At 37.6% G+C, this 26,808-nt stretch overlaps 1 protein-coding gene across 4 annotated transcripts in view; it reads left to right on the top strand.

Annotated features, from left to right (window-relative positions):
- Positions 1 to 26,808, top strand: part of ldb2a (LIM domain binding 2a) — a 56,918-nt gene that overhangs the window by 10,639 nt on the left and 19,471 nt on the right. For all 4 annotated transcript variants that reach the window (XM_016476579.1, XM_016476578.1, XM_016476577.1 and 1 more), the window contains exons 2-3: positions 5,329 to 5,431; positions 24,575 to 24,747. In XM_016476579.1, the coding sequence (XP_016332065.1) occupies positions 5,329 to 5,431; positions 24,575 to 24,747 (276 nt within the window). The remainder of the gene's footprint in view (positions 1 to 5,328; positions 5,432 to 24,574; positions 24,748 to 26,808) is intronic.

Raw genomic sequence — 26,808 nt, 5'->3', positions numbered from 1 at the left:
AAATACAGTGCAAAAGGGATGCACTGACATATCACTTTAAATGCAAATCACATTGCTAGGGAACTACGGTAGAGTATAAGAAATTATCCTATTTAACACTTCAAAAATGCAGTCCTTTCCAACTTTGGCACACATACCACATACCTGTACGCAGGTTTACTGATACTGTTTGCAAGGGCTGCTGAGGCATTAAATAGGGTTAATTAGTGCAAATGGGCAATCAGATTTCCTATTGATTGTGACAGTTCAGATTGCCTTCCAGATAAATTAAATCCTATAACTCTGAGTCCTGTTGCAGATACTGATAATGCTGTTAGTGGCCATTAATGCTCTTCCGTAATTAGCTTATATCAAAGTAATTAAAACAATGACAGTGTAAAGTAATTGCGTTACATGCTAACTCAATATTTTGTCTGTGTTATCTCAACCTATATGCTCGATATCTTGTTTTCAGAGTATAATGGAGGGCCCTTTCACTATTTTTGAACGTGGGTCATTGTATTCATTATGTCCCGAAGTGATTTCACGGAATGTCTCTGTTGATTGTGATTTACAAGACAAGGCTAAAAGAGGGCTAAAAAGATGATAGATTATATAATCATGAGTTATGTGTTGTAAAACTATATACTGGCATAAAGTTTGTGTTATGCTGATATTATGATCTGTTAAAAACTTTAAAAAGTTACAATAAAAATAATTAAAATTATACAAGTAAAAGGTATTATTAGTATCAATGACATTGAAATTTTTGGACATTGACTTTAAAGTTTTTAAAAGTTTACAGTATATACATACATACAGTATATATATGTTAAACAGTAATATAGTAAAAAAAAAATATTGTGAATTTAAAATAAACAGTTGTGCTGATTAATATTCTTGCGGAAACCAAAGAGATCCTTTTTTCTGGGTTCTTTGATAAATAGTAAGCTTGAAAGAACAGCATTTATAGTAGTCTTATTGACCCTAGACCTTGAACAGTATATAGAGTATTAGACCTGTCTTTTTAGACTGGACTATAATAAACACAATGAATGTTCTTAAACATTAGATCTCCATCACAGTTATTCATCGGGGCCTAATTTGAGGTCAAAGGTCATTGGTGCTGAGGAGGTCATTGGTGGTGACTGTACAGTAAGATGGATCCCCCCGCGGGCCATTGACCCATCATCAGGAAGATGTTAGAGTGGAGAAGATCAATGAACACTCAAAGAGAGAAGTCAACACCTGCTGATACAAACACTGTTTGAAAAGCTCAGCTCAAGAGCGCCCATCAATGAGCTGCAAAGAGATATTGAACTGAAAAGGAGCTCAGAGAGTTGTGGGATTTCAATCACCACTACATTGACGCTGTACATTGTGATGTGATGTGGCTAAAAAGGAGACGATACTTACCCAAGTCAGTCAGATACAGGCAAACAACATCTGTTTTTCAGACCTTAAAAGAGGTAAAAGTGAAAAAAAAAATCAGTCAGTTTTAGGACTGGGTTGATAATATGGATTACTCGATTTGAATCAGTCTTCATTTTGAATAACGATTATCAATACCCTAGATCGATTTTTTTAGTCTGTGCTGTTTTCAGTTCAGAGGAATGAACAAAACTTCACTAAACATTATGTGTAGCCCGCATTTTATCCAATAATTAAAATATGCTTTGTGTGTTGTTTTTTGATATGAAACATAGCCATAGCTTTTGTCAATGTGTAGGTAGTTTTTGTCAATCAGTTCAATCAGCAGCATGGAAGGCATTTCAACCAATCATCTCTTTCCCTTTTCTACTAGTTTTAGCACAAAATAAACATAAATGAACATCAGAAGGTATGCTGAAAGATACAGTACAGCTTACTGAAATGTATCATCTCTCATGTAATCGCCTGAATCAGTGTTCCAGCTGTGAAAATAAAACAATAAAAACAATAAAACGGCTTGTAAACAATGTCATGTAATATTACAATTATCTCAAGAAAGCCAAAATGCCCATAGCTAAAAAAACAACAACTCTAGATAGGTGCATTTTGATTAATATATGCAGTAGATAACATATTTATTATATTCTTACTTAACCTGTTAATGATGTTTCATGTATTGTATATTTGAATAAGTCTGTCATATTTTAGTTATTTAAACAAATTCGAGAATTTGAGTAGAAACATATCATTAAAAAGTTCATATGAAATGTGCAATTTATGTGCCTTATGTGCAATTTAAATGTTTGTATTCAAGTCAGTTTTTATTTGAATGTTGATTACTATATCTTAAAATAAATAGCAACTGAATTTGGACTCTTTTGTTAATTTTAACCTTTGATATTATAGTAATGTACCATAGTAATGTATAATAGTCTACAGCAGTTATCCTTAATATATACACACTTGACTTTAAGGTTGTTTTAACTTAAAGCTTTGCCAACCCACAAGAGGCCAAGATGGGAAAAAAAGTAAAAACGAAGAAAGCAGGATTATCTGATGAAGTCATGTATCCTGCTGAGTGTGACCACAAGGTTTAATCACACATGCAAACACACATTCACTTACTCACAACACATACACAAGTAGAAAGCAAGGGAAAGAGTTTTAGCTGAAACTGTGTGTCATGAGTGATAGTGTGGTGCTAATTACCAGCTGTGTTGGACAACATCAGCCTCCTGCCTTATTGAATGGAAAAACGATCACAGTTGTCAAAACTGATCACTCACTTACAGTGACTAAGAGGCAGGTTGTAATAGGGCACTGACTCACTCCCAAAACACAGAGCAGACGAGGCTGCTTCCTCCACGCTGGAAAACAGCGCTTCTCGAATACGGGACACGGGACTAGAGGTCTCCAGGGTTGGCCACTATACAATGTGGCACTGCCTGAAGTCAACAGCCCTAATTGTAAACATCTGAGAGGGCTTGTGATCTGTCACCAGGCAACATCGGCTAGATGGCAACATTGGCCTAAACGACATCTGTTAGAATCAGAGCTCTGTCAATCACAGGATGCCGTGGAGTCTAATTTTACATACGCTGAGTATGTTCGCAGCTAGCGTGCCATCTGATGGAGTCGCTTTAATTTAAGTCAATTAGTGAATCTTTCCATTAGTGGATTTGGAGGATCTAGGTGCCCTGAATGTACGTACATTATTTATAATGAATTTTGTTGTTATTGTCGACTTTTAATAACAGTGCGCCGGTGCTCTCTACATTACCTTTAATCTTTAATTAAGGAAAACTTGCATTTATAAGCACTGAGCTCATGTAATTTGAATGCTAGATCGCAGAATGGTCTCAAAATGAGCTTTTAGGAGAAAAGAGCAAGACATCAGGGAAGGTATAGGCCTAGGCTATTCTAAACTGATTCTCTCATGGTCACATGAAAGCAAGTGTTAGGGTTTTTTTTTTGTGTTTATTAATTATGAATTAATTCAAAAAGCACACAGAGGTACATGTCAATGGATGATTACATTAATGTTAACCTTAAGCCTTTGAAAACAAACCCAAGAAATGACATAAACAATAAAAATATAATATAATTTTCTTTTTTTTAGCAATGTTGAGAAGGGCTGTGCTGCTTAATATTTTTGTAGAAACTGTATTTTTTCAGGATTCTTATCATGTGCAAAAGAACAGCATTTATTTGAAATGGTAGGAATGTAACGATTTACTCAACTCACGATTCGATACGATTCACAGTACTGATTTCACGGTATGATTTTCTCGTGATTTTTTTCTAACAAAATTAGATTTAAGACAAGTTATGGATAAAAAGGTGTCCTTTTATTATTTCTCAGACAAAATGCTGCACATCTCTGCACATTTGAAACAGAATGGTCTGACTTCAGCTTTTTGAAACTATATTATGTATAACATCTGGGATGTAACGATTCACTCAACTCACGATTCGATTCAAGATTGTGATTTCTCGGTTCGATTCACGATTTTTTTTTAACAAAATGAGATTTAAGACAAATTATAAATTAAATATGTCCTTTTATTATTGCTTGGACAAAATGCTGCACATTTCTTTGTGAAATATAAATATAAAACTATAATAATATACTAATGTAGCACTTGCATATTATTGCTCTTTTGTTGGATTTGATTGCTTCTATTGTCCTCATTTGTATGTCGCTTTGGATAAAAGTGTCTGCTAAATGACAAAATTGAAATATAATGTAAATGTAAATAACAAAACTAAATTGAAATTTTAAAACAAGCCCCAAATCAAATAAATAAGTAACACAAATAAAATAAATCTCTTCATATAAACAAAATAAGGCTTTGTCTGTGCTCTTTCCATTTAAAATTAGAGGCAACCACTGCATTTTAATCATGATCCAAACAAAGATGCCGCATACATGCAACATGAGCAGTTTTTTAATCTAAATTAGATTGTATAATTTCGACATTTGAAGCAAAAATAGGTTTGACTTCAGTTTTGTGAAACTATACATAAAAAATATCTGCATGAAACAGAAACAACAGACGAGCTGAATAAGACGCAGATTCACTCTCTGCCAGCAGGTGGCGCTTAAAGCATTTCCTTGGTTTCTGCTGTAAACAAAGCAGTGCTGCACTTATGAACTTTAATATGCTTTATACAGAGGCAAGATGAAAAGAAAAAATACCATCTAAACTTTTCTAAAGACAGTAAGTTCCCCTCAGACATACATTCATATAAACTACCCCTAATTGAATCGCAATTTGTTTAGCATCTCAACCGGCTCGCAGTTAATCGTTACAGCCCTACATCTGAATGAAACCGAAACAGCAGACGGGCTTAATGAGAATGTAAATTCACTCTCTGCCAGCAGGTGGCACTTATGGAACAGCGGCAATACAGCCTTTCCTTGTTTACCACAGTAAACAAAGAAGCTGCGCTTATTAACACTTCTTTAATGTGCATTACACAGATGAAAGATGAAAAGAAAATACCATCTTAACTTTTCTGTAGAAGGTTAGCTCCCCTCAAAGATATATTCTTATCCCACCCCAAACAATCTCAACCGACTTGAATCGTCGCATACAGTAGGCTATTTATATCGATTTTCAACCGGCTCGGGATGCATCATTACATCTCTATGAAATGGTAATCTTTTGTAACGTTATGAATGTCTTTACTGTCACTTTTGATCAATTTAATGCATCCTTACTGAATAAAAGTATTAATTTCTTTAAAAAAATTACTGACGGAAGTGTATTAATCACAAAAATGAGTGGAGCTATACACAAAATATTCCTTTTTTATAATTTTTACTCCTATTAAATTGACTTGTAAGAATGACAAAGCATATCACACAATATAATTAACTCCCATTAATTAACCGTGACTCTCCTTCTTCCCCAGGAGAGTGATAGTCTGTGGTGGGATGCATTTGCTACAGAGTTCTTTGAGGAGGACGCTACATTGACCGTTGCCTTCTGCCTGGAGGATGGACCAAAAAGATACAGTAAGATTTCAGCTTTTATCTTGTGCCAGTGTCGTCTTGTCTGCAAATTTGCTTGTACTGGTGCCAGTTAAAACCAGGCTTGACGTTACATGACTGTGTCTATGGAGTCTGGAAATGTAGAAGTTAATGATCCATAAAAATCTGTAGAGGACTTTGAATCAACTAAATCCAGCAGATCTTATTGACTTTTATTGGTCTTCCAGGAAATAAGTTCCCTAAATGTCCCATAAAAACAACACTGTGGTTAATGGCCTTACATCTCACTATGGAGAAGTAGACTAAGAAAGTGTTGTAATTGGTAAACTGACTTGCAAGGTTCATATTTGTGAATTATTTTACCTGCAGCTCTGCCAGAATTTGTCTAAACACCTTGAAAAGCATGAGAGAGTAATTGTTTGCAGTAGTTTTGGCTGCATTTGCCATATCTCTGCAAGCCTGTCCATTTTTTTTCTTTTCTGCACACTTTCCCTATCTTTCTCTCTGATGATTTAAGCTGTGTTTTCTGTCCTTATTGAGTTCTCTGCTTTTGGTTAGTCATGCAGAACACTCTGCCTGTTGCAAAGAACGTGTGAGTCAAACATTCACTGAAGCCCCCTCCCTTTCCGGGGGTCTTTGTAGTGCTGATAGATTCAGAAATACATACTTTTATTATGCAAAATGAATATGCCATTGGACTGTGGGCAGCATTACAATAGCCTCAGCTTTAGCCTCTTTTCAAGACATGGCAGTTTATTTTTCTTCATTTGGTGAAGTTTGAATAGTTTTAATTGAACAAAGGCATAAAATTGAAACACTAAAATGTTTAATTTGTCATTTAAGATGTTATTTCAGATGCCAGCAAATTACAAGTTTCAAAGGGTTGTTCTTTGAATGTTAATTCTACATTGCAGCATGTAATATTTTGTAATTCTCACATACACCATTTAAAAGTGTAAAGACCAAAGCTTGCGTCGGCTCCGGAGGCCCATAGGGAACCAATCCTCCATATCGATTGAGGAGGGAGTTCAGTCCGTCTCTTGTGACAGCTCATCTTTAGTCTTCAGAAATGACTCCTCTTAGTTTCAGCCACAAACATACACCCTCACTCCATCACTGTCACTCACACACAAACACAAGCGCTGCATACTACATTTGCTCAGGCCCTTTATAAATTTCTCAGTCCTCACTCCACCAAGCATCATTAGGGATTTTCTGCATCGGTGTAGCCTCACATCAGTATGCTTGTTTTATTCTTGCTTGTCTTTGTATGACATGTTTACAGTAATCACTGTTCAGATTGCATTGAGTAACTCATTCCTCTGCTTTACATTTCAAGACATCAGATCAAAGGTAATCTAATCCACTTTTTGTTCACCATGTCCTGATTTAATGTATTTACCTGTTTATGAATTATTTATTTGAAATAAGGTCATATCGCACACATCCAATGTCGCATTTTTAATGCACCCTCTGGAATACTTGATCCTGTGTCCATTAACCTGTAGAATTGATTTGTTGTCCAAGGCAACCTTAGCGGAAGCTTTAAAATAATCTACAAGTAAACTAATAAAATAATTTAATCTTTAAGCAATATGTAAGATTAATCAATCTGTTTATTTGGTCAGTAGCCAGGTAATAAACAGGATAATGTACAATCAACTGCCAGTCATTATTGCAAATAAACCTAAAACAAGGGATAATTGTACATTATCTAACTCTAATTTTGCAATTCTTAGGTCTAAATTTGATGTCATAATGAAATGATTTCTATATTATGTTTTTATATGATGTAAAAAAAAATTTGAGAATATTTTCAGCATAGTTTAAGCTAGAAAATATCGGTTAGAACATTATTCTGCACTAAATTAAACATAACATTTTTCTTTACCTTTCCATTTTACTTGTAATATTTTTTCAGGCAAAAATAAAAGACTATTGCTTCTATAGAGGAGATTCAGCTATAAAAAACACCCACTCTACAAACATATATTTGACTTTATTTATTTAAAAACAGTGGCATTTCTGCCAACTTCAAGGCCTTCATCACTCCCCCGAAAATGATTATTTACTCATTATTTATTTTACGTTCATAGTTCCCTAGATGCCTGGTCACATTACATTTTAACAGCTGTTTCAAATAAATAAAGGTTCCTGATGGTTGTTAAAACTATTACCCATTAAAAATGGGTATAGCTGAATAAATGAAATTAAAAACTTAACATGATTACACTTAAAAACTCTCTTCATAGTTATGAAAACCCTGAGCAGATTCTTTCAAGTACTAAGAAATCTCCTCAGACTATCTCCAGACATATATAAAATATCCCTTTCAAGCATAAAAACAAGAAGCATTGCAGTTTAAGAGACAAGGACTTTACACTTATATTCACAAACATGATAAGATGTGGGCATTATTTCACCACAGTGCATTGTGGATGGATGGATAATGGATGGATTATTGAAATGCATTAGTTTAAATGGCCTCACATTCTCCTTCTCTTTTCTCTTTCTCTCATTCTCACTCTCCAGGACCGAAGCTGTTCTTCTATGTCTGTTCTCATTTCTTGTCTCCTGAAGTGTTAAAAGATTAGTTTCTCCATTGAATGTTTCTCTGCATATCTAATTCAAATAAAATATTTTATAAATAATACATCTATAAAAAAAGTAAGAAAAGATTTTACACAATATGCTATTTTTATGTATATTAGGCTAGCTTAGTAACATTAGCTACCATCAAACTCCAGTGAAATCAATAGTGGGTCAAGTCCCTCGTGTGCCTCACATGAGTGTGTGGAGCGTGGAGCTGTATCGATGTAGACCGTTCTGAATCAGTCACTTATGCGTTTCCATTTCAGGTAGGATTTTGCCTCAGAAGGCAGCTGCCTATGTAGGCTACAGACAGCTGCCCGCTTGCTTTGGAATAGGACTTACAATGCGGTTTGGCATGTACCACCCTATAGCCACCTGAAGACGGGAACCTTTCAAATCAACATTTTAGCTCATTGATCTGCAGCACCCAAACCTGAACGCAGGACCATATACAACCTGTTTCTGTAGCTGATTTCTGAAAAACTGTGAAGTGCTTTAGTTCAGTATTTTCTTCACATCTCTCCTCATGGACATTATTAGCGGGGGAATAATTAATATCTGTTCTTGCTTTGGGTTGAGGCGAGGAGAGTTTCAAAACGTGATGCAATGCCCCTGCAACTGTGACACCCTAGAAAACTTCCACCACTGAACCGCAACACTTCATCAGACAATAACAAACAAACCAAAGACAAATTTATTAGCAGATTTGGATGAAGACAGTTGGAATCTGTTTTGTTTTTGTTCGCTGTTGTAGAATGGCATCAGTTTCGGTTTAAGTCAAGAAAAACCAAGGCTCATTAATCAGGTTAGAGTTGAACTGAACAATTTACAAGCTCCAGTAAATTTTCACCGAGATTACCGTTTACTGATCTGAGAAACTTAACCAATGTTCCAGTGATCAAATCATGTCTGCATTCTGCCAGATTTCTAGAAAATCACTGCTACTGCGCTAAATAGAGCAGTCCAGAACGAGCGATGCCCGATTCACTTGTTTGAGTCGGTTCCTTTTAATTAATTGGTTTCGCAAATGAGTCTAAACAGCTCATTTACAGACTTAACCATTTGGAAAAGTCTTTATTACAATAAACAACTGAATGTGAAGCTTGTGAATGATTCTGTTACAGGTAAAAACATTTCACAGCAAACTATACCAAAACACTAGCAGTATGTGAAAAAACTAGTGCCATGGCATTATAATATTTTTAGAGATGTACAGTGTAAATTCTGTGTTACCTGAATACGGTAATATTCGTGTCATATATGAATACCATGGTGCTTTTTACCAGGCAGCTTTTTAGGCCGCAGTTATTGAGTCTTTTGAGGATGGTTTGTAACTAATAATTATGTTAATGCTACACAATAGCAAATTTAAAGCCCCCCCCTGCTATTTCTGAATAACATGCACTTTGCATAATTTCCCAGCATTGCTCTTAATGTGTTAATGTAGATTTGATTAGTAAAAACCAGGGCGGCTTTCTGTGTTTACACTTGTTGTTGTATATTTAATTTTATATTTTATTTTCATTTTTTATTGATAGTTTTCAACTATTGGATATTGGTTGTATTTGGAATAGATCTGTGAATTTGCATGCAAAATCCAGTCATTAGGAGTTCACACAATCAAGAATTTGGTTGTGCACATTTTCATTGCTGACCAACAGACAGCTGCTTGGTTTGAAAGTGACTTCTGTGCACAAACTATAGACAATTGGTTTTCTTTGCCTGCAAAATTTAACAGAAAAGGCCTTTAAGGGGCAGTCACGAAACATTTTATTTTTTTTTTTTGCTTTTTGGATGTATTATATGTTGCATTTTTTTTTTTTTTTAAAGAATCAGCAGAGTGTGAGGTCAGTGTCTGTAGACATTTTGCATGTTCAAAGTCTAGGGTGAATGCAGCTTTACTGAGAACAGCCCTGAATGAGATAGGAGCCATTCACACAGTACTCATTCTTTTATTCAAAAGCATGAAACTTAATGCATTTTTTAATTTTGAAAATTGAGTTTTTAACTTGACATTGCATCTAATAATGCCAAAACAGCAGCAAGATGCAATGGAACCGCAAAAGACGTCAGTCTGCATGTGTACATAGACACGTCCTGTATGAACAGCCCATGATACTTTCTCAGACAGACAAACTTGATTTCACAATGGATTAATATGGACTATAGGCCATTGAAGGGCTTATATCAATGTTATGAAAATAAAAAACAACATATTGATTTTTAAAGCAATTTATCATGTCTTTCACTCCCAGAATAATGTCTTTGAATTATCCTCACTTGGGAGATTTCATCAGCAAATAATGATTATTTTTGTTGATTATATTGATGCATGTTGAATATGCTATTAATTTGATTTATTAGCATACAGTTAAGTTAATGAAACATTTCAATCAATTGGCAGTCCTAGATTTCACACATTTCTTTGGTGGAGAGTCTATTGTTTAAGATGACTTGTGAGGGAAAACACAGCAAAGAGAGACAGAGCGAGCTGTGATTGACAGTGTGGGGCTCGAGAAGGCTTAGCTGCAGTCCGGCACTGGCAAAGACACAGGTCTTGTTGACTGACAGCCCAAGTTTCTCTGTGTGTTTGTATGAGCACTCTCATATGCTGTATCTGCAGGTATGGATTGATACCGTTAAGATTACAGAGAGATGTTAAATGCATCTGTGCACTGGATGAAGATGTGTATGTGTGTGCGTGTGTGTGTCTAATGGCACTGTTTCCGAGCATGTGTGCGTATGTGTGGGCAGCAGGAAAAGAGAACAGCTGTGTGATAGGATGGGTCTTTCTCTGCTCTTCCTGTTGTCTCTCTCTCTCCAACTCCTTATTCAATAACAAAACAATATACACTGTACTGTATGTCTTAATTCACCTCCGGATCAGCGTCAGACTTATGCGTGTGCATGTTTCAGAGTGTGCCTGATGCATGCACAGCCATGCAAAATATGCGCACACATATCGATGTATAATACAGATAGAGAAAGTGTGTGTTCCTGTCGATCGTGTCATCAGGTAACAGGTTGAGTGTTTACCGTGTCCATTAAAGCTCAGTGAAATGAGCGGGTCACTGCTATTGTTATGCACGTGTGTGTGTGTGTGTGTTTTACCCAGGAATGGGGGCAGAAATACAGTCACGCTGCACGGTAGATTTGGTAAATACAGAGTCATGAAAAAATGAGGAGTTATGAAGAGCCTGGTGCACTTTTGAGCCCAGAACTTTCCAGAAAGTCAACATGGCCCATGCATAATGAACGAGAGGCGCTCTCCTCTTATATGCTCAGAGACTGTATGGAAAGGAAGCTTTGGCACGTAGTTTGTAGACATATACACAAACTCTCACAGAGACACATAGCTAGCTATATTGATAATGCATGCATTTGGCCGGGCTCTTTTATAATGGACTAATGTAAAACTAATGGACAGAGAATATATATGTGTGTGTCATCAGGATATTAAATGTTTATGTAGCTCTGTTTCCCCTCCACACCGCTGTTATGTGCCGAATATGGACTCAGGTTAACCTCTAGTATCTCGTTTTCATTTTCATTCACTCCTGACCTCCCTCTTTTTGTGTTTTCTGCTGATGCCCCCAAAGTCATGTTGTCCCTGTTGACTGTAACATTTTAAGATATAGATATAGACTTTTTTAAGTTTGTAATATGTTTAGTTTTGGGGTCGATAAGATTTTTTTCATGTTTTTGAAAGTCTCTTATGATTTTATGCTTTACTATCAAAAATATAGTAAAAGCAGAAGGAATTGCAACAAATTTGGAGGAAAAAAATATATAAGATGGCAGATGAAGGGAGAGAAAGCTGACTGTAAATAGAATCATTCCAGTACTGAAAAGGATCAATACAAATAGTTTTAAATAAATGTAATTATGGAAATAATTATTAATACACACACTACTGTTAAAACGTTTGTGGTCAGTAAAACTTTTTAAAATGTTTTTGAAAAAATCAACCAATGTGCATTCAATTAAAATACAATGATATTATGAAAAACTAATTACAATTTGAAATAACTGTTTTCTATTTTAATAGATTTTAAAATGTGATTTATTCAACAGCTGAATTTTCAGCAGCCATTACTCCTGTCTTCAGTTTGACACAATCTTTCAGAAATCATTCTAATAAAGTAAAAATAACATTTTGTTATAAATGTTGAAAAAAAATTGTGCAATTATTTGAAATAAAAAATCTTTTGTACTGTCACTTTTGATCAATTTATTGTATATTTGCTGAATTAAAGTGTTAATGTCTTTAAATAACTGAGTAGAGTATATTGAAATAATAATAATAAAATTGAAATAGAGTATATTAAATTGATATGTTATCAGTTATCTTGTGCTTCTTCAAAAGTACTAAAATAAACATTAATGGGATAGCTAAGGAACAGTTTTATCTTTGTCCTTGTCTCTTCTTCCATCCTATCTTCTTCTGCACGTCCCATGATCATCCAACAATTTTAGCTCCTTTTCTACCTGATGTGAAGCTCTGTTCCTAGGCCTGGCATCAGGTGCACGCAGCAGTAAAGGGGGAGGTTATTTTAACAAACCCGGCAGGAAACCTCCCCTCTCACTCCATAATTCACTCAAGAGGAATGGGAGGGAGGTGTTGGATTGATAGTGGCACAAAGGGAGGAATTACCTCTTGGAACAAGACTTCCCACATCCTCTTTATCAGCAGCGGAGACAAGGCCATATCTACAAGCATCATCTTGAGCCCAGCAGAGGGCTAAGAGAGGCTTAAATGCTGCACTGAATCCTGACAGTAATAATGATACAGGCTTCAAGAGTCCTGTGGTGTGACAGAAACTTTGGAGATGTTTCTGACACTGGGAATACTTGATGGAGAGATTGCTTTAGATCACATTGTGCCTATATCTTCCAAGTAAAGGCTCCAGTTGGAACCAGAAGGTTGGGGTTTTACAGCATGATGCTGAAGGAGAACCTTTTTATATTCCAGAGAGAACTTTTAATTCACTGAAATAAATTCCTTAGAAAACCATCTACTGTATTGATGCTTTAAATAACCCAGAAACTAATTTCTTCTAATTTAAACTCTTGACTGTTTTTGGCTATACTATAAAAGTAAGTGGGGTACAGTTTTTTCTTCTTTTTTTTTCTTTTTTAGACCACATTGACTTCTATTGTGGGGGGGGGGGGTTTGTGTTCCACAGAAAATGGAACTTTATACAGACTTGAAATGACATGTGACCATCAACATTTTTCTCTCTTTTTCATAAAGCTTTTTTGTAGTTGTTTGCATAGAATTAAATAATGAAAAAAATACTTGTTTTGCTTTTTTCCACATGAAATTTGGGTGAAAGGGCCTTTAAATTGCAGACTTACATGTTTATTTTTTAAAAATGTAAGATGCCAAAATGTTGCTATATTGTTATCAGTAATGAAGGGCATTAACTCCAGCATTTAACCCTATAAACCCTATAAAGTCTATTTGATACACAAATTTCTAAGGCCTCTAAGTTATCAACATGATCAAAATATGCTGAAACAACTGTTTTAAACTTCATGCATTGTGTCATATGACTGAAATGTTTTTACTCTTTTAAAAGTAAAAGGCCTTTTAATATTATTTCTAAAAATGTCATTCTTCAGGTCATGGTACTCATGTCCTTTGCTGTGATATCTTTAATGATTTTTATAATTATATTTATAATTTTATAAGACTTACTTTTTAGGAATAATATTATTTGTTATATTTTAAATTAACATTTACTGGACTGAAGCAACTCAGTAATACATCCATGCATCATTTTTAGAAAAATCATGCTACAGTGTGATTATCAAAATCAGGCTTTTGAGGAATGTTCATTTGTCCATCTCCGTGAGGGAGAACCAGAGCGGACAGTGTGTCGTTTCCTGCAACGCAAATAGATCCAATTCCGCCTGGCCAAATTCCCTCCAAATGTGCGGTCACGCAAGGGCGTTCCCAAAGCAAATCTCGACGCAGCTCGAGTTCCTGAAGGGGAACTATAGAGATGTGATCATAAAAAGCATTTCAATATCATTTTACTATGACATTATTGGAATTTGTAAGAGTGTTAACTGATATTATATGCATTTTATGAATTTAATGTTACTTTGTGGCAATTTAAATAACAGCAACTGAACCAAAATGCGTGTTTTTGCAGTTTGGACCTCTGAATAAAAGCCTGTATTAAATATGATACTTAACATAAAGCACATATGCAAACTTTTTTTTTTTTTTTATTTTGTCTAGATTTTGTCTTCAATGAACTGTTCCAAATTAAAACAACAATATTTTTCTGACTATGATTTCAAATGTCAGGTTTCACAGGGCTAAATGTGTGTAAAACTTTGCAGCACATATTGCAATACTGAAAGTGAGACTTCAGCTACGTCTTATCGAGACTCTTTTTTCATGGAGGATAGACATTTCAATAAATCAATGATTGGAAGTCATACTGGTTGATTCGGTTGTGGTGGCATCCGTCCGGGAGCCCTTGAGGAAGTATGTGCCCCATGAGCATGGGGTGGAGCTGGGAGGGAGAGTGGGCCAAGCCAACCTCTCCTGAATTATGGATGGAGGGGAAATGGGGGAGGTGTGGATCAGGACTCATGGGAAAAGCGCAGCACACATTCAGACACACACACACACAGAGGCAGTGGTGTGAGGCCAAGCGTGTTGTGAGGGCGATTGTGGGTGAGTGGAGCTGTTCGCCTATGTCTCGTTTTGGCGCGGATGTCTTCGGGGATTACTGCTGGAGAAGGGAGAACTCCGAATCTATCAGACAACCTCCCTCTCTCGCTCTCTCCCATCCTCCGCATCAATGAGACCGAGAGATGTGATGAGTCGGAATATTCTCTGTGGTGTATCATAATCACAGCGCAATTCTGTCTTTTTATCTGCTGGATCTGTTTTCTAATCAGTCACTGTAGCACAGATCATTTGAGACACTGTGACTTCGAAAATAACAAAAACTCACATTGAGCTGTGACCTAGAGTTTCCTCAGGAGCAGTTTACCCAAAAATTTAAATTGGGTCAACGTTTACTCCCTCCCATGTCGTTTCAAACCCATGGTTTTCAGTGGAACACAAAAAGAATCGTTACACAGCTCTTGTTATATTGAGTCTGTCCAGCTCCAAAAAGACAAAAACAATAAAAAAAAAAGACAAAAAAGCATCATAAAAGTTGTCGATATGACTCGTAGAAAGCATTCAGACTCGCCGGCAGGAAGACCAGCCCAAGGGTTTGGGTGTCCAGGTACTCCAGACAGACATTGTGTGCATATGCTTGTTCGCTCTATCGACCATGTAGATGTCATCATTTCATGTTATCTCTCTTTTTTTTTCACCAACAATATTTTATTCTCTGAGATCAATGCTCTTTGACGAAAGTTTGAGGGAAAGGGAGAAAGGAAGGAAGAGAGAAAAAGGGATTGAATTAAAGTTTTATGAAAGATGAATATTTCATATTCTGGGCACTGAATTCCATACTAGTACTGTGGTTGTGTGTGTGTGTTCGTTTATGTGCATTTTTTACCATTTCCTGACTTATTTCCTTGCTTTCTATTATTAAGGTGATGATACCAGATTTGTATTGGCATATACAATCAGTTGTTAACTTTAATTTATATGGTATCCACAATGTTAACTTGACTAACTTGTCTCCAAGTTGCCGTTCATAGTTGTATTAGAGTTCATAGTTGTCTTCTGGTGACACAATCCTTTGACAAATCATCTCTCTGGTATATATTATTCCAGTTTCACCTCGCCAACTTATCCTCTGAGAGGCTTAGACTGTGTATTCTCACATCTCTGTTTGAACCAATACCTAATCATTATCTATTCATAATTCACGCTTACAATCTGAATGTTGTCCCATCAGAGATGGTAAAACATAGAGTCATGGGAGCTGCTTTTGAATTTTAGGTTTAGAATTCATGTGTGCGAAAGAGAGAAAGAAAGAGAGAGAGAATGTAAGTGTGGGTTGTGTTTTGGAATGGAGCGATTGTCCCCAGAGAGATAATTACTGACAAGGAAGGGCAGGGCGAGAGCTGTTCTTCTCTTTTTTATCCTTTTTTATAAACCGCATTCTTTTTGGAACCCTCACTGTGTCTCGCGCCAAATGAAAATCTTGCATGCTTCTTGCAGTCAGTCAATATTGAAGTCGAATAACTAAAACCGCAGTTGTGGTGTTTGATAAGTTCACTGTTGCGCTGTGCTTTGAAACCCTTTCTTCATTTTTACTCGCTTACACGTTTGTTGCTACGACCTCGTAAGTTCTTATGGCACGCTTTATAAATAACGAGTTATTTGTAATGGTGGAAATTAAGTTTAGCTCGCTCACAGCAGGCGGGATTGTGCACTTTTGGCCCGCTGTTTGGAAAGTCACAGTGTGACCTAAAAAAAGTGGGTGCAATATTCCCTTCCCATAATGCTGAAGCACAATTAATGATGCTGCTGTTGCAGTTCTTTTCAGCATTTTCTCAGTTCTAAAAATATTCACCTGTTTTTTAATGGGATCTCACCTGGGGAAAGCCAGCCACTGGAGCTCTGCTCCAAAACATAGTGAGTTGCCTCGCTGTATATTTTTTTGAGGCAGTGGACCTCTAAGGCAGCGTCCTAAATGAAATGAAATGCTTTACTTTGGCAGCAGCTCTGTACATCATATGAGTAGTGCTCCTCACACAAAGTGATTATACTTACTGTTGATTTCAATACAGAGGAGGTGTGTAATGCTCTAAAAAGCATAAATACACACAGACAAATTTAGGGGAAAATAATTGTTTATATATATTTGTTATTAATGTTATTAATATTTATATAAAATGGAATTGATCAAAAGTCACAGTAAAGATTGTTTAAATTGTTACAAAAAATATATATTCTTTTTTAAATATGCTCTTTTGAACTTTCTTTTCATCAAAGAATCCTGAAAAAAACAATCTGTTATGGTTTCCACAAAAAAAAATGCTCAGCACGACTGTTTTCAACATTGATAATAATAAGAAATGTTTATTAAGCAGCAAATTGGCATATTAGAATGATCTCTGATGGATCATGTGACACTGAAGACTATTAAAATAGATTCATTATTTTAATTTCACAGTTACTGTATTGTTTTTACCATATTTTAAATAAATGCAGCATCGATGAGCTCTATGAGAGACTTCTATAAGAGACTATCAAAAACATTTACAAAATCTTACCAACCTCAAACATATAAACAGTAGTGTATTTAAATAGTGCTTTAATGGCAATGAAAAGAACCTATTCATTGCCATAAATGTAAAATTACTGAACCTACACACAGGAGCTTGAGAAAAATGCTCATTTTAGAAGACAATTTCTTCACATAGAGGCTTTTGTATCTGAACCCTTCAATGATGAATAGTTTGAAGTAAATAATCATTTTACACTATTTGTATTGATCCTTTTCAGTATTTAATTCATTGTAATTTTTTATACCATCACCTGCCATCTTGTATTTATTTATTTTTTTTCCCCTCACTGAATTTGTCAGTTCCTGGGATTGGGATTGTCTTCACAGTGAAGAGTTCATAATTAATCTGCCTACATTTTGAAACTGGCTTCAAATTAGCACTAAATGATGCCTAAAAAGGCAGATATCCAAGTTTCAGAACTGAGCGTGTGAGTTCAGTCATGTAAAAACGTTTTTTGGAGAGAACTCTCTTTTCTTTTCACAATACACACTTTTCCCAGCCTGCGTTGCACTGCAGAGCACTCCATTGACTGTGTAATTATACCAGAGCAGGCCAAACCTGTATGGTTCTTATTTCTTCTGTGTAATACAGAAGGAGACATTTTGAAGAATTATACAGGTCGCACTTTTCCATACAATCAGTGCCTATGGAAATGAAGGCTTTAAAGCTTGAACAAAGAGGCAAAAGCATCATACGTGTCATACATATGGCTTGTGTGCTGCATTAATCCTCCCTGCAGTGAACTGTTATTCTGTTAAACCACTACGACCGGAGTCATAGGGAATTCAAGATCTAGATCAGTCCGATTCATTTTGAGCTTTTTTGTGAACAGTGATTCATTGAAAAGATATGATTCAATACGTTCTGATTGAATGCAACAAGAGCATGTTCAAATTTTTCAGTGAATACAACTTAAATTTTAGTGTGTGCATCACACAAAGCCATCATGTAACTTTTGAGGATCTGAAATACACTGCACTAGTCATATGGAACACTTTTATGGCATTTATGGGCCTGAATTTCATTGTGATAAGATAAGAGCGAATGGTACAAGAATTTGTGTTGAGGTGGTGAGAAAATAATCAGACATTTTTTTTTTATTTGAAAAAAGAGAAAAGGTTGACCTTTGTTTTGCATGCAAATTCACTTTTGTTTGTCTTTATTTACTCATGTTTTGCCTGTCTCGCTGCGTAACCTTTCTGTCCACCCCTCTGTGTCTTTGACTGTCTCTCTCTTTCTCTCTGTCCCCCTCACACTCTCCTCTCCGTCTGCTGTGCCACTTGAAACTGAACTCCTCTCTTGTCTTTTTGGCTGCGAGTGTTGGCATCCGTCCTGGAGCCTACACTCAGCGTGAATTAATGTGCCTAATTAACATGACGTTAATTATTTGTAAATTGCGTGTTTGGGTACACATTACTTGAGAGGCATATGTTGCACGACGTGTTAGCCGAAACAAGTGACTGCTTAATCCAATCTCTGGAGTGCTCGCTTCTGTAGATGGGCCAATCAGTCTGGAGTCCCCTCATAACATGCAAAAAGAGCTTGCTCAGACAAAAAAGATTCACAAAAGCATTTGGGTTATTGTCAGAATCCTGCTGAGGTTAACTTTTATTTTAAAGAGAGGTTGTTTGAAGTGCTCCCTCTACAGGCGGCAAAGAGAAATACGTCCCAGCAGGACTTTGTTCGCCATTTCTATCTCGTCTTGTATAGATGACTATGAATACATCATGAAAAAATAAATGCGCAAAGGTGTCAGAATAAGACAAATTAAGCTTACCTTAAAAATGACCTGAGAGAAGTATTTTCTATTGTATTGCTTGTTACTGGCAAAAGAGGTTATGGGTTAAATACATATATTTCAGAGTTATGTGGAGATTCATGTGTAGGAGTCTTAGTCCTACTTATAGAACACCTATATTCGCTTCTTTTGTCTCAGTGGAGGCCAATCTCTGGATGATATAGTGGTATTTCCAACAAACAGAAGTCTTGGTGACATGCTACTGTGTATTTATAGTCTGGCCATAGGATGCTAATGGACCAAGTGGTCAATGTTTGCTTTGTTGGAATAATCCAGTTAGTTCTTACTTATAGAGAGCATAACCACACCAATTTTATGTGTAAAAAACATGATTTTCCTTGTAAATAGATGTAAAACCATGTATTCTGACTAAATAACTTGTTAACATTTTCTGATTACACTTTATTTTGTTGCCCTTGTTACAGTGTAATTATACATTTAAGTACAGAGTAATATTAATTAACTACATGTACTTACTATTGTCACACACAGGCAAGAGACAAGAGGAGTTCAGGTAAACAGTGGGGTTGCTGACGTGAGTGATTGCGATGATCTCCTGACATTACCCCCTCCTCCAGGGGCGGCTCCTGATGACCCCATGCGGCGACGAGGGCGACTGCGACTTCGGGGTGCGGGACGGTTTGGATGCTTGCGGTGGAATTCTTCCAGTAGGGATGGATCCAGTATATCGTCGCGGGCCACCCAGGACCTCTCCTCCGGTCTGTATCCTTCCCAGTCAATAAGATATTGTAACCGGCCTCCCTGTCGCCACGAATTCAGGATCTCCTCCACCTGGTACACCGAGGGCTGATCCAGACCCTCAGGAGGAGGGGGTCACCCAGGACCTCTCCTCCGGTCCGTATCCTTCCCAGTCAATAAGATATTGTAACCGGCCGCCCTGTTGCCGCGAATTCAGGATTTCTTTCACCTGGTACACCGAGGGCTGATCCAGAACCTCAGGAGGAGGGGGTGCTTCTGGCTCGGTGGATCTGGAGGAGGAGGAAGGACAAGGTTTGAGGAGTGAGACGTGGAATGAGGGGTGAATTTTGTACCTGGGTGGAAGTTGCAGAAGGTAGGTGACTTGGCTGATCTGCCTCTGTATTGGGAACGGACCAATATAGCGGGGACGCTTCTCAAAGGGCAGGCGGAGGCGCAGATCCCGAGTGGACAGCCAAACCAGCTCTCTGCTGGTAGGTGGGAGTAGCGAGCCGTGAGCTGGATGTGAGCCGAGTCCCACACTCTCTCCACTCCAATGTGGGACCAGGGTCTACGGGGCACGGGCAGTGGGACGAGCTTGCCTACGGGGAGATGACGTGGGGTTTTAGACATGGCACAGACTGAACAGCTTTGGACGTACCTGTTGACATCCCGGGTCATACTGGGCCACCAGTACCGAGCCTGGAGGAGCGAGAGGGTCCATTGCCTGCCTGGGTGTCCAGAGCCCGGTACTTCATGTACTGAGCCCAGAAGGGTCTGACGCTGGGAGGTGGGAATGTACGTCTTCCCTTCTGGGCAGCCCGGCGGAGCAGGTTCGGTGCGAGTGGCGTCACGGATGTCCTGGTTGATGTTCCACTGTATGGGGCTGACGATCAGGGCTGGAGGGAGAATGGGTTCTGGTTCCGTTGGACTGTCGGGAGAGTGAATACGGGATAGCGCATCAGCCTTGCAATTGCGATTTCCAGGTCTGTAAGAGATTGTGAATTGGAACCTTGTGAAGAACAAAACCCATCAACCGAGAGGTTTTTGGTTAGCAGTTGCACTGGCAGCAGGGATAATATCGATATTTCTGGTTCTATTTGGAGGGCACTCACCGCCGGGCGTGGGGGTTTGACTGGGCAGAGGTTGATGAAATGTCCGGGAGCACCACAGTACAGGTACCTGGGGATCCGGATGGTGAAGGATGGGGGCCGTGCTGAAGGCCTCCTGGAGCTGGTTGAAGGTTTCGCGGGCAAGGCTGTTCCAGGACAGGGACTTGAGTTTGCCTCGTAGCATGGAAGTAAGGGGGGCCGTGAGCATGCTGAAATTCTTCACGAACCGGCGATAAAAGTTTGCGAACCCCAGGAATCTTTGTAACTCCTTCACCGACTATGGAAGCGGCCATTCCCTGATGGCCTTCACCTTGGCGCAGAAGTTGGTCGGACACAGAAAGCTCTCCCGTCGTGGAGCCAAACACTTCCTTGAAATGATTTTTGAAAGCATCATAGGAATTAATTATGGCACTACCAGCGTTCCATATTGCTCGGGCCCATTCCAGCGCGTTGCCGTTTAGGAGGGAAATTAAGAAGGCTACCTTTGAACGTTCCGTGGTGAACTTCTGCGGCTGCATTTCTAGAAACAGATCCACTTGGAGAAGGAAGCCGCCAAACACAGCCGCGTCACCAGCATATGAAGCAGGCAGGGCCATGGGAGTGACAGAGGCAGATGATGGGGTGGTGACTGGCGTGAGGGAATAGCGGGCTTAATTGGTGATGCAGGTGCAGGTGATCAGAACTCGGGTGATTGGGATCTGGTGTGTGTCGGAGGAGGTGACTGTGCTGACGTGAGTGATTGCGATGATCTCCTGACAACTATATGGTTAGGGTTAGGATTAGGGTTTGGTTTAGGGTTACTTGCATGTAATTATGCATGTAAATGTGAATGTTAAAATATTAAAAACATTACTGAAATATTATTTAAAATATTTTATAATATATATTATTTTAAAGTTTTGCATATATACATAAATTACCGTTCAAAAGTTTGGGTTTGTTAAAATTTTTAAGGAAGGTTTTTTAAGGAGGTTGCTTTTTGAAGGTTTTTGAAGGAATGCTTTCTAAAGCTGAATTTATTTGATTAAAAATACAGTAATACTGTGAAATTTTGTTACTATTTAAAACATCTGTTTTCTATTTTGACATAAAAAAATTATTTCTGACTTCAGTGTCACATGATCCTTCAGAAATCATTCAAATGTGCTGATTTGGTGGTCAAAAGAGATTTCCTATTATTACCAATGCTGAAAACAGTTGTGCTGCTTAATATTTTTATGGAAACCATGATACGTTTTTTTTCCAGGAATCTTTGATAAATTGATTTTTTTATATCACATAAATATTAAATATATACATAGAAATACATATATTTCTATATGTAATATATTATATGTAATATTTCATTAATATATAGATGTTATGCCAATGTCTGTTTTTAGGACTTGCATTTAGCATTGTCATGATGTCATTTTATTATTATTAATTAGTCACATGGCATTTACGGCTTAGGTGATTGCCTCAAAAACCCAGTTCTGCATGCCCAGAACTGAGCACCCATATTTCTGGAGCACCAGCTGACTGACAGCTATTTAGAGGAATGTGAATGCTAACAGATAGCTTTCTCTAGGTATTATAGAGCTCCTTGTTTGTTCAAGCTGCCCTGGTACCACACACACACACACACGCTGGTCTCTTATTTTGGTGTATGCGAGTGTATCTGTGATTTTATGCCCCATGGTTAGGCATAGGGGCCGCTATGCCACAGTGCTCTAGAACTTTAGCGGGCAGTCAGGTGTGCCCTCAGTAACAACATCTCCCTTCAGCACGACACCCCTCGCTGTCACCCTGCCTGTCAGCCTTTCATTTTGTATCTCTCTCACTTTCTTCCTCTCCGTCCTTCCCTGTAGCACTTTATTTGCCTGCATTCTGTGCCGTTCTTTCATTCATGGGTATTTCATATTTATTTTCAGCATCCCTTCGAACCGCTCCACCATTCTCTCTCTCTTGCACTCGCTCATTAACAGTCAGCTCCCGTCGTCAGCTCACTCTGTGTCTTAACCACTAGGGAGACCTTCATTTATACGCTCAAGCTAGGGCTCTCCCTCCCTCCGCTCTCTCCCCTTCTCCCATTTTTCTCACTCTCTCCCCCTGCCAAGTATTTATGTGTTGATTTAGTCATGCCAGACTTTAGCCAATTTAAGAAACAGGCCGCGTTTGCAGCTGTTTCATTTTCTCCTTCTGCCCATGCAGTTTTAACCGGTGGCGGCAGTGGCGTCTGTCTTAAGGGAAGCTGGGTAAATGAAGTTCTCTCTCTCTTTCCCTCCACCACCCCGGTTCCACTCCCTCAGGGCTGGTGGCACAAACATAATTTCTCTCAAAGGGGAGTTTGACTGTAAGATGGATTATTTCTGCCTGAAATCAGACGCTAAGCTGGATAAGGCTGCTCGTCCGTTCAGTTTCAATATTAAAATGATAAGTTAACACTGCAAAGCCACTCGCAAAAAGTACAAGTTGTTTCTCTGGGAGTGTCTGCTACTTTCTTGGCCAGAGATGTCCAGCTAAATGTGCATTAAAAGGTTTTGTAAAGCTTTTCAATGGGTGGCTCAGATATATGTTTGTATTTAAATTTTTAATATATATTTAAAATATATATACAATACTATTCAAAAGTTGGAGGTCAGCATGTTTTTATTTTTCAGAAAAAAAGGGAAATGAATCAGAAATGATGCATTAAATTGATCAGAAGTAAGACTTTTACATTGTATCACACTTTCCACAAAAATATTAAGCATCACAGCTGTTTTTAAAATTGATAATAATAGAAAGGAGCAGCAAATCAGCATATTGGAATGATTCCTTATCATGTGGCTGCTGAAAATTCAGCTTTAAATCACAGGAATAAATTACATGTTAAAATATATGTAATGATAATTCACAATATCACTGTTTCTACTGTATTTTTTTTATCAAATAGTTGCAGCCTTGGTGAACATAATAGACTTCATAAACATTTTGTGAATAGTAATCAAAAATGTATTTCATTTTTCTTACCTCACTTTTATTACTCTTATTTTTGGTATTTTTTATTTTTCATTAATTCCATCTAAATATAGTGACATCGATGTTAATGCTTTAAGCTTGTTTAAAAACTTACATTAAGATATATTCAAGATATAAATATTACACTATTTTGCTTATCAGTAAATGTGTTGTTTCTTTTTTTTTTTTTTTTTTTAATCTTGGCAAAAAATACTGATTAAGAAAATTATTTGTTGTAGTGTGTATGGATTCGATAGTTTTTTTTGTAATGAAGCAATACAAGCTATGAAAAAAAATCGAACAATGCAGATATACCTGAGGCCACACATCCAGACAGGGGCTCTGTCTTTGTTCATTGTTAAACAACAACAGAAAAAAAGTTGCATAATTATCTCCAGCTGCAAGGAAGAATAAGTATTCCAGCTCAACTTTTTTGCGAGACCTCAGGCAGGTTAAACAAATTATCATACTTTATATCAGTTAGGCTAATATAACAATTTTTATCAAAAATTCCCAGTCGTGCTATGTCAGTGCTGATGCCGATGCATGGTCACACCATTTGAGGGAATGCAGAAACAGTTTTTGTTCATTTTTAAATCATACTAACTGTATCTCTGAAGTTGCAAGAAATTGCTTGGATCATGTACATCTTACTTGTTAATAATGTACTATAACAAACAGTGAGAAATTAAGAGATGTAGAGACATTTCAAGTCAATTTAAGAATACATTAAACAAAATGTAAATGACATCTTGTTTCCCTCCTCAGCAATCGGGCGGACCCTCATCCCTCGTTACTTCAGCACGGTATTTGAGGGTGGTGTGTCTGACCTCTACTACATCCTGAAACACTCCAAAGAGTCCTTTCACAACAACTGCATCACTGTAGACTGCGATCAGTGCACCATGGTCACGCAACACGGCAAGCCCATGTTCACCAAGGTAAAGAAGGAGAGTGTATGTGTGTGTGTGACACCATATCCTAAACAGGCACAACGTTTTAAAATGAATGAATAAATGATGAGGTGCAGATATACTTAGTTTCTATGTTTGTCAACAAAACATGCATTCTTTGTTCTCCTTGTGCATTTTTGCTCATTATCGTAACCTCAGAGTGGAAGGAGAAATGACACAGTTATCTTTTTCCTTCAGTTCTTACATTCCCTGTGATAAACCCCGTAAACTGTCTAATAGAACAAACAAACATGGCAGGCGTGATAATTTACTACTTTAATCACAGCCATTATTCAATGTGTTTACTGATGGAGGTCGTTAGGAATCCTTGTGAAATATTTCTGGCAGCTTTGGACTCTGCTGAGAAAGCTCTTTATGAATATATTACTCAGTACTAACTCTGTGTGTTTTCATATACTTTAGTTTTTGATTAGTTTCTTTGTCATGGTAAAAAAAAAAAAATTATAATAATAATAGAAGCAAGTTGGTGAGATTTAATTTCAGAATCACAGTCTGAATGCACTAAACAAGGACACAAAAGCAAGCATAACAATCATTTTAATGTATTTGAAAGGTGGAGAGCAAATTACAAGCCATGGTCATTTTTTATGTCAATTAAGCGTTTTGCTGATTAAATATGCAGTTTGCCATTGATCTAAACCGAAAGGGTTTATGGTATCACTTGTACCATAAAGGTCATTTCCAGTTGACATTATAACTGTGTATTTCTATTATGCCTCAGGAGAGGCTGACTGGACGTTTTAGAATATAAAATAGAGCTACTTGATGCTTCACCACTTTTGCAGCCTGAATTCTTGCTGTCGTAAATAGTCATAATAAAAAATATAATGACCTATAAAGAGGACAGTTGTATTGTTGAATTATGAGAAATGGTCAAAGGTCATTGGCTCATGGTGGTTTGGATGTAACGTCACACCGAGCAGGGACACCGGCAAGGGACATAAGTATCGCTTTTGAATCATTCTCTTTCCTACTACTTGTTTCCCTTCTGTGTTCAGTTTTTATAACCAATTCTTACTATGTGCTCCCAGTAGGGCTGTCGCGGTGAGGGAATTTCCCTTGCGGTCATTTTGAGTGGCTCAATAGCGCGGTATGCGGTATTATCGCCATATATATATATACACACACACACACATATATATATATATATATATATATATATATATATATATATATAATTTGTGTGTGTATGTGTTACGATATAACTAACGAGGTCATATTCAGAAGACAATGAAACCGAAACCAAATAGCGTTGAAACAGGAAGTGAAGTAAACAGAAGAGAATGACAAAATAACAATCCACATAACCGAACATAAACCTGACAATAAGATCGTTAGCCTATATCGTTAGCCTATATGTATAACAGTTAGTCTAGTTGTAATCTGATCTTCTAATCTGACTGGACAAGAGACTTTCTGTTAATATTTCCACCTGCGCGCGTTCTAGTCCAAGTAGATATAACTGCAGACCAGAGATCTCCAAAATGGGGCGTGAGCTCCAAAAGTGGGCAGAACCTCCAATTGCCAGTCTGCTGTAAACAAAGCAGATTTTATTACTTCTATTACAAGTCATTCAAGACTAAACATCATGACCCTGACAGAGACGTGGCTCAAACCAGAGGGCAATGCTACACCTGCAGCACTCTCCAATAATTTCTCTTTTTCCCACTCCCCCCGTCTGACTGGAAGAGGTGGAAGTACTGGTCTGCTTATCGCTAATGATTGGAAATTTAATCCTTTACCATAGTACCCCTCCACATGTCATCTTTCGACGTAACCTACACTCACTCTCACCCTCCCGGCTATCTTCTATGGTTTCATCTTCGCTTCCTTCCCCTGAACAGTTATCATCTCTTGATGTTAACAGTGCTACTGATACTTTCTGCTCCTCTCTTACGTTTTGTTTAGACACTGTCTGTCCCTTGTCTTCTGATCATGTACTGGTGACTCCACTGCACACCTCGGATCACTTCCTCCTCACTCTTAACGTCAACATGGTTCTTGACACAACACATACCCCTCCACATG

This window comes from Sinocyclocheilus anshuiensis, unplaced genomic scaffold (genome assembly GCF_001515605.1).
Source record: "Sinocyclocheilus anshuiensis isolate Anshui unplaced genomic scaffold, SAMN03320099.WGS_v1.1 scaffold328, whole genome shotgun sequence".
NCBI classification, from domain to species: Eukaryota; Metazoa; Chordata; class Actinopteri; order Cypriniformes; family Cyprinidae; genus Sinocyclocheilus; species Sinocyclocheilus anshuiensis.
Note: the sequence above shows the minus strand (reverse complement) of the source record. Positions and strands in the feature narration are given on the sequence as shown.